This window comes from Apiospora hydei (genome assembly GCF_038363865.1).
Source record: "Apiospora hydei strain CBS 114990 chromosome Unknown utg000008l_segment0_segment0, whole genome shotgun sequence".
Taxonomy (NCBI): Eukaryota; Fungi; Ascomycota; class Sordariomycetes; order Amphisphaeriales; family Apiosporaceae; genus Apiospora; species Apiospora hydei.
Window position 1 is genome coordinate 2,906,347 of NW_027117367.1, and position 16,341 is coordinate 2,922,687.

At 39.1% G+C, this 16,341-nt stretch overlaps 2 protein-coding genes across 2 annotated transcripts; one reads left to right on the forward strand and one right to left on the reverse strand.

The window, feature by feature from the left end:
- Nucleotides 1-159: 159 nt before the first annotated feature.
- Nucleotides 160-2,212, reverse strand: PG997_011491 (uncharacterized protein; the record flags this gene model as incomplete). The annotated part of the gene is made up of 4 exons (XM_066815806.1): nucleotides 160-885; nucleotides 917-1,278; nucleotides 1,501-2,109; nucleotides 2,179-2,212. The coding sequence occupies 4 exons, from the start codon at nucleotides 2,210-2,212 to the stop codon at nucleotides 160-162; spliced, it is 1,731 nt and encodes a 576-aa protein (XP_066665096.1).
- Nucleotides 2,213-3,164: 952 nt separating this feature from the next.
- On the forward strand, nucleotides 3,165-4,489 carry PG997_011492 (uncharacterized protein; the record flags this gene model as incomplete). Its single annotated transcript, XM_066815807.1, has 7 exons — nucleotides 3,165-3,302; nucleotides 3,362-3,489; nucleotides 3,552-3,651; nucleotides 3,698-3,833; nucleotides 3,892-4,100; nucleotides 4,183-4,311; nucleotides 4,403-4,489. 7 exons carry the CDS (start codon nucleotides 3,165-3,167, stop codon nucleotides 4,487-4,489), a joined length of 927 nt encoding a protein of 308 aa, XP_066665097.1.
- Between the last annotated feature and the right edge of the window lie 11,852 nt (nucleotides 4,490-16,341).

The window sequence follows — 16,341 nt, forward strand, 5'->3', positions numbered from 1 at the left end:
CGAACGGGGGAGCTGCAGGCTTGATTCCCAAACATGGCGTCGGCCATAGCCTCGGCTTCCAGGCTGTAGTCGTGATGCCGCTTAGAAGCTATTAAGTTTCTGGATGATTGCAGAGGATACTCTCTCCTGTTGTCCTCTTTTTAGATAATCAACGCTTACTCAAGACATATCATTCAGTTTTGCCCACTCCCCCACAGTATCCCGATAATCCTCGGGCCCGTACGGCTCCGTAATCTCGGCCAACCATCCCGACTTCCTGTGGACCCGCAGCCCCAAATCGCGGAGAAGCAGGTCCATGTAGGGAACCCCATCGAACACAAAGTCCGGGAACCGCGCCCCGTTCCCAGCAGGGTAGCGCCACTTGCCGAAGCGCGAATGCAAGACGGTTTCGTAGCGTACGTCCTCCAGTCTTTTGCTGCCGATGCTGCTGCCCCCATCCGTCTTGGCCTCAGACTTTGGCGGCAGGACCTGGGCGGGGAGCTTGTCGTGGAAGTAGGCGTTGATCCAGATCGACTGGAGGTGCGCAATCGGCGCCACGCTGATGTTCATCATCATGCCGGCAAACGCAATGTCGCGCGAATGCAGCAGACGGTCGGTGGCAGGTACCATGAACCGGTAGAGATGGTACGGGGCGAGCGACGCTGCTATATCGGCACCGGCCGGGTCTGGGCTGGTGATACCGGGCGTGTCGACCAGGGGCGTGAGGTTCTTGTTTTGCACCGGCTGGTTCTTCAGTCTGGGAAATCGGGACAGGATCTCGTCGTCGGCCGTTTGGACGGCTTCATCGTTCCAGACGGGATTTATGCCGGGGTTGTGGCCAGTAGTAGCGGTGGTTGCTGGTATCCCGAGGTCCTTTTCGATGCCTTCCGGGAGGAATTTGAGGGGCTGAACGTGTTTCCACCCCCGTGGTGCTTACGAAAGCATCAGTCCGGAATGAGGTGCCGGTGGACAGGTGGACGGTGTGCGACGAAAGGTGGTCAATATCGGCAATGTGGACCGTAACCTTGCCGTCCTTGACCAAGTCGAAGAAGTTGGTCGGATAGTTCAGGATGGACAGACCCGACGCGACAAACATGGGCTGGCTCCAAGGCTTCAGCTTCTGCATCTCCGGGTGGCTGTCGTACTTGTTGCGTGTGATGACGTCGTTGCCCAAGATGCCCCAGAAGGTGTTGACGATGAACCGGCCGAAGGGTGTGCCGTGGAGAAAGCGGCGCGTCTTCACATAACCATCGGCGTCGCCCCATACGCAAGGGCTGAACCAGGTGAGCAAGCGAGTGTCTGGCAAGTATCATCAGTGCCAGAGGGAGATGGAGAGATAGAGGGAGAAATGCAGGACTGTGCCTCGGGTGCACTCACGGACAAGCTTCTCTAGCCATTTCTTCAGCGGCGTTACGTAAGGAGGCGCCATCCAACATGGGCCATGACCGGTTGCTGTCACGCATCTCAATCATAAAGTACAAATTGGATGGGACAGCGGGGCCGGAAAAGGCAGCCACATACCTCGGATCACCCAATCCACATGCACTCCATTGGTTGCGTACTCGTACACAGCATCCCACGAAGACTTAGTACCGCCGAATACCGTAACGGACTTGGCCGTCTCAATGGTCCCGGCGTGTGTGAGGAAGTCTTTGCTGTGGAAGAGCGGGACATCAAACATCTCCTGACCGTTAAACTTCGGCAAGAACGGTTGCGACGTCAAGCCAGTCGCCACCACCAGTTTCTTTGCGGCAACTTTGCTGTCGGTCCCAGAGGCGTCTTGTGTTGACAAAATCCACCCTCCTTCCGGCCCTTGGCGGTGTTCCGCAGTCAAGACTTTGTGGCTGTATCTGATCTTCTGTAGTATATCAAACTTCTCGGCATACTTCGTCAGGTAGTCGTGTAGAACCGCGCCGGGGATGTGTTCACCTGGCTTTACGCCAAATGTCTCGGGATCCATGGGAAAGTCCGGGTATTCGTAGGTGCCGATCATATTATTGCTTTTGAGACCTGGATACAGGCGGTCCTTGGCCCATGTGCCGCCCAAGCTGGATGCGGCTTCGAGAATCACCAGGCTCTTATCCGAGTTCAGCTGATGGAAAGCCTTAGCAACGGCGAGGCCGGATAGACCTTTAGGAGCATGACATTTCAGCTGCACTAACCCATATATCAGTACACATATGTAGGCAAATGACTAACCTGCACCAATAACAACCATATCGATTTCCTCCATTGTCATTGAAAGATCTCGATGGAAGACTGCGTCGTGGTAGATTCGATGAATTAAGTGTAAAACGAAAATTAGGTAGGTTCGAGAAGACTAGGTCCCGAGTAATTTGGGAAATTGCAGAAGGCTTGTTCAACCGAAAGAGACATACAAAAACATATACAAGATGCAACGAGTCAAGGGTTGTGAGAATCTCGAAATCTATTTCGGGCTGGCCCCCGGGAGTGGAGCACCGACACTGACTGACGTTGGTGACACAGAGAAAACTCTGCACAAATCTGAAACTAATAGCATAAGTATGTAGATATGCTTTTGTGGCAGCTCGGAAGCTTCGCTAACCCCGAATCTGTTGGCACGCCGGATAGTAGGGATACCAATATTGTGGTTAATGCAATCCCTAAGGGATTTGTAATTACGTTGATCGCAAACAGATTTCCATGAAGGACGAGGCTGCGGATCGGATAAGGGATTTCATCGCGGAAGCGTCCTCGTCTTGCTTTTGTTTGCGATTGCTCGCCCACTTCTTCATTTGCGACGGGTGCTGGTTGCCTTGCCATATCACTAAACCCCCGCATCAAATACTGATTGATTGCAGAAGAATGACGTTTAGCGCTTCTATCATTAGTCGAACGGGTGTCAAAGCTGGAGTGGCGACCTGGAGTACCACGCTCCAAATCGTCTTTGTCGCGGTACATTTTCACGTTTGCCGCAAGACTTGTCAAGACCACATCCGCATGGGACTTGGAAGTTGGTTTCACAAGGAGAATCAACCATAGGCTGACTTGTACGCATCCCTTCGCAAAATCCCCAGAAACATTTTATATGTTGCTAGTAATGCCATTGAATCTAATGTATGTTAATCCAGCCCAAAGATCTTACGTTGACCTGTCATTGCACGGCTTGGTGCACCAACCTTCAACCGCATACCCCATTGCAGCTCATAGACCTGGTGGCAGCCATGGGCACTCTTGTAACTGAAGAGTTCACGCTCTTGGGCATTGCGTTGGCAGTCATTATCTCACGTACATGCTGGAGGTTTAGCACGGTGGGTTTCACGGGGTTAAAAGCCGATGACTACCTCATGATGGTGGCAGCTGTACGCCTTCGGATTCCTCACCTCGTCTCTCCTTGATCAGTTCTCACCTTTGTGAACAGTGCGCGTACTCGGCCGAGACATATCTAGCATATTCGGTGGGCCAACGATGGCATGGTCTAGCCAACAATGGCATGACTGATGAAGAGCGGCGACTGCTCGATCCTTCCAGCGAGGAGTACAGTTTACGGTGCGTATCAGATCGGAATTCCAAAACTCCTTCGTGGTAAACCTTCTAATAAGATGACACAGTGTCGGTGGCTCGAAGACGCAGTTAGCCGGATGGAACACATATACCTTTCTATTGTGGACGCTGAAATCCGCCATGTGCACTTATTACATCCGTCTTACGGTATGTCACGGCCCACTTCAACGTTTCGATGCTAACGGTTGAAAAGGACGGCCTCGACTTCACGAAAAGAATAATTGCCGGTTTCGCACTCATTGCGATGACATGGGTCGCCGCCCACCTCTCTATTCTTCTGGGTTGCTTGCCTCTTAGGAGGAACTGGCAGATTTACCCGGATCCAGGCAGTATGTCTGCCATCTGTTGTCTGCTAAGACAGTCAGTATCTGAATCTTACGCATGCAGTTTCTTGTCAGCCGGCGATCTCGAGATCCAACGTCTTCGTCGTATTTGTGCTGAACGTGGCGACGGACATCTACCTACTGACAATACCGATCCCCATGTTATGGGCGTCGAGCATCAAGCCTTTCAAGAAGGCAGCCCTAATTGTGATGTTCTCGGGCGGTATCTTCGTAACGATCGCGGGTACTCTGCGTGCCGTATTGATCATCACGGTGAGCATCTGCCTCTGTGCCCTACATTGACGGATCACCCCTTCAGCATAGTAGCTCGTTACTGACTATTCTGTCGACTTAGAACCCCGTGACCGGTGCCCAACAAGCCGGGTCCTGGGCCATCCGCGAGACCTTTGTTGCTGTGATAACTACGAACATACCTATCGTCTTCCCAATGTTCCGCCTGTGGCTAACCCCTGTTATCAACACTGTACGCAGGTCTGTTGATCACTCAGGGGGGCAGCAGTGGTCATGGACTTGACGATGTTGAGCTGGGGAATCAACGCCGACGACGCGGCAAGGAGCCCAAAAGTGACAACCCGCTTCCAGCTATGACGACCTTCAGTACGGTCAACGAAAGTGAGGAGCGCCTCAACCACCCGCACTAGGAAGTGTGCATCACATGGCCGTTTTCACTTGGAGCAGTGTCGCATTCAGCAACATGAACTCATCCGCACGAACGTGTTGCTGACTCATCCGCGATTGAGCGTGGGTTCTGCCGGCCCCGATAGCCTAGGTACTTCCGTACTCCGTTTCGTGGCCGACTCTGCGGTCTCCACATTAAGACCGTTTTTCCAACGTCTTCCGGGAATGACCTGTCCATTTCGCCCACCTTCCCCCTCCGCGTTTTTACAGGACACACCCTACCTTCGCCCTCTGTTAATAACCCCTGTTAATAGTCGTGCTAAGCATTAATATTAGTAATAGCGTTTATTTTTATAAATACCTTTATCGATTATAAGCCGGCGATACGGTTTATTAATTATATAAACGACGTTGTTTATTTAATTATAATTTTATTAAATTAAATAACGTGGTTTACTATTAAGTGGTTCGTATTATTAAGTGGTTCACCTTTATTATTTCTCGACCCTCATTAAACTTTAACGCGTAATAACTTTATAACTATAATGCTTAATTTAATTTAAGAAAATTAAATCGGTTTAACTATTTAAACGACACGAAAGCTTTTAAATCCATTAAGTAAAAAAGATACTATAAAAGTATACGACGTTTTTAAAACTACTTTACGTTACCGAATTTACGGCCGAACTTTACGACGCGATATTTAATATTTACAGTATAAATTAAATACGAATAAAAAGAGGTATTTCGTAAATATATAATTAATTTAAATACCCGCGGGATATCTCTTAAGATCGTTAGTGTGGAAAATATAGCTAATCTTTTTACCGCGTCGCGCGGCGGCGAACGCGTCGGTAAGCACTGGGTTAAGCGATTTATTAACCGTATTTTAAACCTTAAAACTAGAATAAATCGTTAATACGATTATTAGAGGGCCTTTTACGAAAATTTAAACGTTATTTCCGGTTAATTTAAGCTAATCGCGAATATAAAGGTTAAATACGGTATTTTAAACGAAAATATATAGAATTTCGACGAGATTAGCTTTATAATAAATATAATCAGGTTAACCCTCGTCGTAATACGCGCCGATCGGCGTGAGAAGGCGAAGTCGGTCTAGCTTAATAATCGGGAATAGTCGACGGCGATTAAATATATTAATTCGTAAAGCTAATATATTTCGCTTTTTTTAATCGTTTAAGGTTAATATTACCTCGTGAACTAATCGCGCGAGAGTAGTTTACCGGGCGATTAAGTAATTAAACCGATTTTTAATAAATAAACCGATAATAAAATAGGCTTAGATTAAATTAAGCACTTTAATAAATATACTAGATCGTAAACGAAGGGTCGTTACCGCCTTTTAATTCTCGACGGCTACGAGAGCCACATTTCGGCCGAATTCGAGGTATACTACCAGGATAACGATATTATTACTATTAATATACCTCCTTATTTATCGCACCTGCTTTAACCTTTTAATATAGCACTTTATTCGCCTTTAAAGCGTGCTTATTTAAAAGAAATTAAGCTATTTATTAAGGCCTCGATAAATTATATTACGAAGCTCGAGTTTTTTATCGCGTTTAAAGCTATATATTTCGCTATTTTCACGAAAACTAATATTAAATTTAAATTTAATATATCCGGCTTAATACTTTATAACTTAAACGAGGTAATTAATAAGCTAAATATACGTCTTTAAACGCTTATACCTAGCCTATTTTATCCGGGGACGGCTAGTACCTACGACCCTTAAACGCCGTTTAACCCTTAATAAATAATTAAATATTTTATTTATATTAAAAAAAGGGTGTTTACTTATTAAAAAAGCTTTCCGACGCCGATTTTAAATACGATTAATTAAATAGCGAAGAGTATAATTAAAATAGTTTATAAAATAACTTTTATATATAATCGGATACGTACTTTAAAAAGGTTAATTTAGCCCTTTCGAAGCGCCGGAGAGCTAAAAGTCGCGAGTCCAGCTTGGAAAAGCCTTTACGATTAAGGAATCTCGAAAGCTGTAGGACGAAAATGCAAAAGGGAAGCGTCCAGCGACCGACGAAGGCGAAAATAGTAATTCATTAAAGCGGCGCGCGACGGGCGGCAAGCGCTGTGGCATTTGCGGCCAAACAGGTTATAATACGCGAACATGTGAAAAAAAATATAGAATTAAGTAGCGATGCGAATAGCGAGTAGTTTTAATTAATTTAAAGTGTTATAATTAAAATAATTTTTATAAAAGTTTTAAAAAGTAATAAAGGTAAACCACTTAATAATACGGGCTATTTAATAGTAAACCACGTTAGTTTAATTTTATATTTCGATTAAATAGCTTAACTTTATAATTTTTAAGAATGCCTTATAACGTTAACTAGGTGGCGCTCCTTAATAAAAGCGGCTCGGGACCTCTCTCGGCTAAGGAGAGGAAGTCGCTAACCTTACGATATTATAATGACCACTTGTCGCAGCCCGGCAACGATAAGCCTTTCGTCGCTAAGGGGACCTTAGCGAAGCGAAACCGTGTTTAGAGCCGTTAAGAAAAGTAAGACTTATTATTTTATATATAAGTAACCGATTTAATATAGTAACACGCTATAGTATAGTTTAATACGAAATAAAGGCACATTAAAATTTAAGACGGTTTAATATACTTTATATTATAAGCGTATATTTAAAAGGGACGATTTAATATACTTTTAAATATTAAAGACTTATAACGTGGTTTACTATTAAATCGAATATATTATTAAATCGAACATTTTTATTACCGATTTATTTAATTAAACTTTAACTCGTAATAATTTTATAATTATAATATTTTATTTATTTTAAAAAAAGCGGATAACCTTAGTAATTTAAACGTTATAAAACGGTTTAACCCGAATTAATTAAAAAGCTACGGCGAAACACTACGTTGTTTTATTATTTACCTTTAACGACCGATTTTACGGCCGAACCGTATAACGCGAAATCCGATATTTAAAATATAAATTAAATACGATTAAAAAAAAGATACTTCGTAAGTATATAATTAATTTAAATACCCGAGGGATGCCTTTAAAAATAGCTAGTGTAGAGAATATAGCTAATCTCTTTATCACGTCGCGCGGCGGCGACCGCGTTGGTAAGCACGGGGCTAGGCGCTTTATCGACCGTAACCCGGACCTTAAAACTAGAATAAACCGTCGGTACGACTACTAAAGGGCTCTCTGTAAAAGTCCGAAGGTTATTTTCGGCTAGTTTAGCCTAATTATTAATATTAAAGCTAAATATAGCATCGTCGACGAGGATATATAAAATTTCGATAAAACCGGCTTTATAATAAATATAATTAAGTTAATATTCGTTATAATACGCGCTAATCGGCGTGGGAAAACGAAATCGGTTTAGCTTAATAATCGGGAATAATTAACGGCCATTAAATATATTAATTCGTAAAACTAATGCATTCCGCCCTTTTTAATCGTTTAAAGTTAATATTACCTCGCGAACTAATCGCGCGAAAATAGCTTACCGGGCGATTAAATAATTAAACCGACTTTTAATAAATAAACTAATAACGAAATAAGTTTAAACTAAATTAAGCACTTTAATAAACATACTAGATCGTAAATAAAAAGTCGCTACCGCCTCTTAATTCTCGACGGCCACGAGAATTATATTTCGGCCGAATTCGAAACATATTACTAAAATAATAACATTATCACTATTAATATACCTCTTTATTTATCGCACTTACTTTAACCTCTCGATATAGCATTTTATTCGCCCTTAAAACGTGTTTATTCGAAGGAAATTAAGCTATTTATTAAGGCCTCGATAAATTATATTATAAAGCTTAAGTTTTTTATCGCGTTTAAAGCCGCATATTTTACTATTTTTACGAAAATTAATATTAAATTTAAATTTAGCATATCCGGCTTAATACCTCACTATTCGAACGAAGTAATAAATAAATTAAATATGTAACTTCGGACGCCTACACCGAAATAGTCGCGACCCGGGATTTTAAACACGTATAACCCTTAAACGCCGTTTAACTCGTAATAAACGACTAGGCACTCTATTTATATTAAAAAAAATGTTTACCTATTAAAGAAGTTTTTTAACGCTAATTTTAAATACGGTAAACTAAATAACGAAGGGTATAACCCGAATAGTTTATAAAATAACCATATTAAAAAATTAAGTCCGCACCCTTTAAAATATTAATTTAACCCTTTTAAAACGCCGGAAAATTAAAAATCACGAGTTTAGCTTAGAGGAGCCTTTATTATTAAAGAATCTCAAGCGCTACAGGACGAGAAGGTAAAGGGGAAGCGTCCACCGACCGGCGAAGGCGAAAATGGTGGCTCGTCGAAACGACGCGCGACGGGCGGTAGGCGCTATGGCAACTGCGGCGAAACCGGTCACAATGCGCGAACGTGTGAAAAGGATGTAGAATTGAGTAGCGAATCGGATGTGACGGCTAAGCACGAAGCTTAGGCTTTACACCAGCTAGCGACAGACCAACGGCTATCCCTAGGTTACACGAACCCCGTCCGGGGACCTTATATAGGTGCGGCCTCCGTCCCTACCGTAGGTAGCTTTTTTTTTTTTTCTATCTCTATTATTCTCGTTAATAAATGTATATGCTTATCGCTATGGCTATATTTTAATCTACGTTAATACTCGCCGTGATATAATAATAAAAATTATTTAAAGCCGAGATTACTTTATTTTTTAAGCTTAATTACTCTTTATTTTTTTTAAATACGTTATTATTTCGCGTCCTTTTTCTTCTCCGCCTACTTATAAATATAGCGACGAACACTCCCCTCTTAAAAAACAATAGTTTCTTGTCACGGCGAGCATTAGCGCAGACTGGGACGTAGCCACAGCGATAGGCATGTGCATTTATTAACGAGAATAATAGAGATAAAGAGGGAAAAAAAGGCTATTTACAGTAGAAACGGAGGCCGTACTTATATAAAGTCCCCGGACGGGGTTCGTATAACTTAGGGATAGCCGTTAATTTATCGCTAATTGGTGTAAAGCTTAAGCTTTGTGCTTAGCCGTTATATTACCCTTTTTCCACGGAGGCTTAGCAGGGCCGGTTTCGTTTATTATTTACCGTGGCGCCGACGGCGTCTCCTAGTTACGTTTTTTTTAACCTTTTATAGAAGCTCATTATTAAAGATATCGCTTAATAGCCTATTATTAGCTACTGTCGCAATCTATTCTTTTAGCTTAAGTGGTGGTCCCGGCGCGTCCGGGTTTACTTCGTAAAACTTTTTTACTCGTATAGCTGCGTTTTTTAGGTTAATAACCGGGTATTATATAAGGTTTAAGTTATAATTTAATTAATCGATTTAATATTAAAGCTTACCTTTTAAGAGCTTAAAAAAAATTACTTTTAAGACCGTATACTCTTATTCTTTATCGATTATTATAAGATTCGGGGGTATAATACGCTATCCGGGCACCGGGTTTTAAAATGTTTTAAATAGTTTATTAGTATTAATTACACGGCTAATTTTTATCTCGGCGAAAAGGTCGACCTCGTAAGCGTTTTCGTACGGGTTATTTAAGACTTTATATAGTTTTATATAAAGGTTATTTAAGCTATTATAAGGATAATTAATGCTTTAATTTTTATAACGAACGTAAACTATATCCCTAATTTATTAATCGATAAGCTAACGGGCTTTATTTACCTATTTCTATTAAACCTTTTAGGCTTTTTATATATTTATCCTGGCGAAGGCGACAGCCTCGTCGCGGCGTTTTATAAAGCTTCGTGCTTCTTCCCTTAAAAGTTTTTCTCGTAATGATGACGTTATACGTGAACGTGCTTCCTAATCGAAAGTTATTTTTAATAAATACCCCATTTTTATTTCTACCGGTGAGAGCCCGGTGCTATTATAAGGCTAAGTAATATACGCGAAATCGAGGCAGGGTAGTAAATTTAACCAGTCGTCTTAAAAATGACCGATAAAAGGCCGCAGTTTTATTTAAAGAAACTGGTTAACGATCTCCGTTTATTTATTAGTTTAAAAATGCTCGGCCGTAGACCGCTATAGCTTAATACCGGTTAGTTTCGTAAGCTCGTCCGAAAAGTCTATTATAAACTAAAGGCTTTTATTTAAAGTAATAATTTTAAGAGTATTATAAATCCGTTAAGGGAAAAAATAATAAAGCTTTATTAGCTTAATTACCGTGCACGTTTTATAAATAAAAATCGAAAAGGATCGTTTTTTAACTTATTAATAACTATTAAAACCGAATCGTAACCCTTTTTATCTTTTAATATCGACTTAAAATCTATGCTTATATATTATTAAAGGCGTTCCGGAATAGGGAAAGGCTAAAGTAATCCTGCCGGCTTCTAGCGGATCGCGCGGCTACGTAGGCACTCGGGGCAGTAAACATAGTATTAATCGATAAAAGCTCCTATGCCCGGCTACGCGTATCGCTCTCGGAATATTTTACGCATTTTATTCCGCCTCGAATAGGCGCGGCTAAGTAAATAATAAAACTCGTCGTATAGGCGCGTTCGAAAGTCCGCTTTGTTTAATATTATTAACCTTTTTAAAATAATAATAGCTTATTGTAAAGGGTATAATTCTCGTCCTTATTCGATATACGCTGCCGCTTTTAGTCTAGTTTAAAGGATTTCCGGTTAACGAATAGTATCGCGTTAACTAGTAGGATTCCTTAAAGTTCTTTCGGCTTTTCGGTCTCCTCTGTGCGGCCTTAATCGGCGGGAAGTGCTGTTTATTCGTCCGAGAGAAGCGTTATAACTAAATTTATCGATATACCGTTTATAAACGCGTTAAAAAAGAGAAAGACTTAAGTCTTACTTTATTCCTTAATAGCTTACTACGTTACCAGGTTTTTAGCCTTTCGCGAAAGAGCATTAATAACTAGGTTTTACTTGCCGAGTTTATAATAAAGCTAATAATCGAAGTAAAAAAAAAATTTATTCTATAAAGCTTAACGCGAGTTAAGCTTTCGCTTTATAGCGAAATATTATAAAGCTTAATAATCGGTATAAATATCGAACCGACGTCGGTAAAAAACTAGCGTTTACTTTTATTCTTATAAGGCGCGTATTATAGTTAAAAGCTTTTTATTGTAGATTATATAATTACATTCCGCCGATATTATCGTTTTAAAAAAGAAAATAACTAGATATTATTCGCCTTAATCGTTCTCTTATATAAGCACTACCGATACAACCCTATTAAAAACATTAGTTTCCACCCTAATAGCGCGGTCCTTATAGAAGTGCGAAAGGACTAGCGCGTTAATAATAACGGCTTTAAGCTCGTTAAAAAAGGATTAATATTCCTAAGTTTATTCTTAAAACGGGAACGCGGTTAATTTATATAAAGGCTTCGCGATACGGCTAAATTTATCGATAAATTAACGGTAAAAGTTATTAAATTTAAAAAAAGACTGAAGTTCCTATACCCGTGTAGGCGGTTTCTAAGCAGCTATAGCGGTCACCTTTTCGGGGTCGATCGAGATACCCGTGGTCGAAATAATATAGCCAAGGAACTTGGTTTTAGTCACGCCGAACTCGCTCTTCTTAATGTTTACCTAGAGGCCTGCTTCGCGTAGTTTTTATAAAACTTAACGAATATGCTTTTTATAAGCCTTTAAGTTTTCGAAAAAAATAAGGATATCGTTAATATAAGCGGTGTAAAACTTATTAAAGAACGGGAATAAGACCTTATTAATATAGCGCTAAACCGTGCTGGGATTATTATAAAGGCCGAAAAGTATTACCCGGTATTTATATTACCCGAAACGTGTTTAAAAAGTAATAAAATCCTCTAACTATTTATTTATCTTAATTTAATAAAAAACTTATCGGATATTCAGCTTAGTATACACCTTTACGCGTACGATACGCTTTAATATCTCCTCGATTAAAAGTAAAAGATAGCGGTCTTTTTTAATACGTACGTTTAATTCCTGGTAATCGATATAAAATCGGAGACTACCGTTAGGTTTTCGTATAAAAAAACGGGGGATCCGTATTTAATTTTATTAAGTATAATTTATTCCTTTCGAAAATTCTCGGTGAGGTATTCTTTTAAAGCAATTAATTAATCGATAAATATACTATAAAATAAATACGTTCGTATAGGAGGAGCGTCGGGGATTAGTTCGATTTTATAATTGCTATCCCGATGCGGGGGCAGGTAGTCGCTCTTTATTTTCGAAAAAACGTCGTAGAATTTTTCGTAATCCTAAGGCAGCTTTTAAAGAATTTCGTCCCGGGTTACTTCGTTTTTTTATTATAAAGAGTCTTCGATTAGCCGGTTAAGAATAAAAACCGAGAAATAATATCCGTTAATAACGTAGTATTTATAATTAACTAGGCGCCGTAAGTTACGAAAATAAGCGTCCCTTGAAATTAGACAAACGTTTAAAGAGAAGGGAAATGAACCCGGGCGCTTCGGAAGGTTACGGGGTCGGCTCGGTGGTGTAGAGGCCCCTTTGAGTGCCTGATCCATCTTCCATAGCGCCTCTCGCTAGCTCTGCTCCCACGATGTAGCTCCTATAGTTTTTTTTAAGATTTTAATAATAACCATTGTAATCGGTGAAACCTAATTAGGCTCTCGTGTTTTTTATTAACGGTCTTTTCGCTTTATATCGCGCTGTGTTTTTTAATCGAGCTTTCGTCGAAAGTTCCGTACGAGTATAATAATATTAAAACGTTAATCTTTTCGGTACGATAAGTCCGAAGGGAAATAAAAGCGTTAGCGGCTATAGTTTAATATTAACCGATAATAAAAAAAAAGCCGTAGCTTAATAATTACTTAGAAATTTTATTAATCGCCTAAGTTAACTTTTAAAAAAAGTATATTATAAAAAGTGCGACCGTGTATTTAAAAATTAGCCGTAATAGAGCTTTAAATCGATTAAATAGCTATGTTTTCGAATCTTTTCACGGTAACCGGTTTATCGTAAACAATTTAAGGGAAAGACTAGGCCTAGGCGAGGCGTGCGTAGAACGCCTTATCGGCTAGCAGTTATACTTATGCTTTAATATTAACCAGTGCGCGTAGGGAAACAGCGATTTTATCTCTTTTAATTATTATATTAATAATAAAAGCATTACTTTCGATTAAGTTTTTTAAAAAAGAGAGTTCGATTATTTTTACCGTTAACTAGTTAATATTAAATATAGGGCCTAAGCGGGAGACTTTACTTAGGCTTCTTTTTTCCCGACTTTTCCGACGAGCTGTAAAATTTAGTTTACTCGGTAATCGTATTTATATCTATACGATCTTTTAGGTATCGATTAGTAAAGTAGTTAATTTTTTTATAGTTATAATAAATAAATTTAAAAAAATTCGGTGTAACTTTAAAAGCTAGCGATTCGCATATAACGGGTATAGTCGCCTAAGGAGCGTTAATAGGCGTTTTTACCGAGGCGGCTAGAACCGAGCTAATAAATTAATAAACTAACGTGGTAACCGGGGCGCTTAGTTTAGGCGTAATAAGTCCGAGGGAGCGCCGGGCTATTACTTTAGCGTTTATACGAAAAAACCTAGTCGCCCGGGGTAAAAACTTTCTAATTATTTTTTTTAATTATTAATATATTTCGGAATAATATGCGCGGAATTTTTAAAAATTTAAAAACGAGTTTATATAATAGTATAAAATAAAGGTTCGTAATCGGTTAATAAGTTTTCGATTTAGTTTATATTTTTACTTTAAATGCGAAACTTTAGTTAAATTAATTAACTTAATAAACTTCGCGTAGAATTCGAAGAACTCCGTATCGAGGTTTATTTAAAAATTAATTAGTTTATCTTTAGCTATACTTTTACGGTTAAGGTTATTAAATGATAATCGTAATAAATCGTATACCTCACGAGAAGTAAAGTATGTTAACGAGGAGCTCTTATCGAAATAAAGGGCTAATACGGCTATAGTAAGCCCCGAGATTAATAATATAAACTAAGCGAATCGGGTGCCCTTATTTAAAAAAAACTACGTATTATATTTTAATTTATAAAACGTAAGCGTCTTTTATTCTTTAAAGGTAAAAGAAACTTTATCCGTTAATTAATCCGGATCTCGTAGTTTAAAAGTGTGTCTTAACGCTACCGCGGTAACGGCTATTTTATACGAAGGTTACCGTTAAGGTAAAGGCGAGTTAAGTAACTCGAACCCTCGTTTTACGAAAAATAGTGAAAAAATAGGTTAAAAAGTAATTAAAATAATATTAAATCAGCTTTTTAATTAAACGAGGCGGTTTATTATAAATTTTAATTATTAAAATATTTTAACGAGGGGTCGGTAGTCGTAATAGGTAGCTCTAGTGCCTTTCCTTTAGGGGCGGAAGCCTCTACGGCCTTACGAGGGTTAAAATTATAAGCTCTAGCTCTAGATCGTCCTGATGCGGCACCCCGGGTTTTAACTCGAGCGTTAGAGGGAACTTTAAAGGGAGTAGCCGCTAGTGCGGCATGAATCGTACAATTATCGAAAAAATTATCGTTTTTTAGGAGGGAGTATTCGTCGCTATATTTATAAATAAACGGAGAAAAAAAAGGACGCGAAATAATAACGTATTTAAAAAAAAATAAAAAGTAATTAAGCTTAAAAAATAAAGTAACCTCGGCTTTAAATAATTTTTATTATTATATTACGGCGAGTATTAACGTAGATTAAAACGTAGCTATAGCGATAAGCATATATATTTATTAACGAAAATAATAGAAATAGAGAAAAAAAAGAGGCTATTTATAGTAGGGACGGAGGCCGCACCTATATAAGGTCCCCGGACGGGGTTCGTGTGACCTAGGGATAGCCGTTAGTCTGTCGCTAGCTGGTGTAAGGCCTAAGCTTCGTGCTTAGCCGTCACATTTCTCCGATAACTATATAATTTATGCCGCACTAGCGGCTACTCCCTTTAAAATTCCCTCCGGCGTTTAAGTTAAAACCCGGGGTACCGTATTAAAATAATTTAAAACTAGAGCTTATAGTTTTAACCCTCGTAAAGCCGTAAAGGCTTCCGCCTTTAAAAGAAAAGCATTAAAGCTATCTATTATAATTATCGACCCCCTCGTTAAAATATTTTAGTAATTAAAGTTTATAATAAACCGCCTCGCTTAATTAAAAAGCTAGTTCGATATTACTTTAATTACTTCTCGACTTACCCCTTTACTACTTTTCGTAGAGCGAGGGTTCGAATTATTTAATTCGTTTTTACTTTAACGATAACCTTCGTATAAAATAGCCGTTACCGCGGTAACGCTAAGATATATTTTTAAGTTATAAAATCCGGATTAATTAACGAATAAAATTTCCTTTACCTTTAAAAAATATAAAACGTTTACGTTTTATAAGCTAAAATATAATACGTAGCTTTTCCCGAACGAGGGCACCCGATTCGCTTAGTTTATATCGTTAATCTCGAGGTTTATTATAACCGTATTAGCCCTTTATTTTAATAAGAGCTCCCCGTTAGCGTATTTTATTTTTTATGAGGTATACGATTTATTACGATTATTATTTAATAACACCGACTGTAAAGGTATAATTAAAAACGAGCTAATTAATCTTTAAATAAACCTCGATACGAAGTTCTTCGAATTTTACACGAAGTTTATTAGGTTAATTAGTTTAGTTAAAGTTTCGTATTTAAAGTAAAAATACGAGCTAAATTAAAAGCTTATTAATTAACTACGAACCCTTATTTTATACTATTATATAAACTCGTTTTTAAACTTTTAAAGATTCCGCGTACATTATTTCAAAGTATATTAATAATTAAAAAAAATAATTAAAAAATTTTTACCCCGGGTAATTAAGTTTTTTCGTATAAATATTAAAATAATAATTTAACGCTCCCTCGGACTTATTA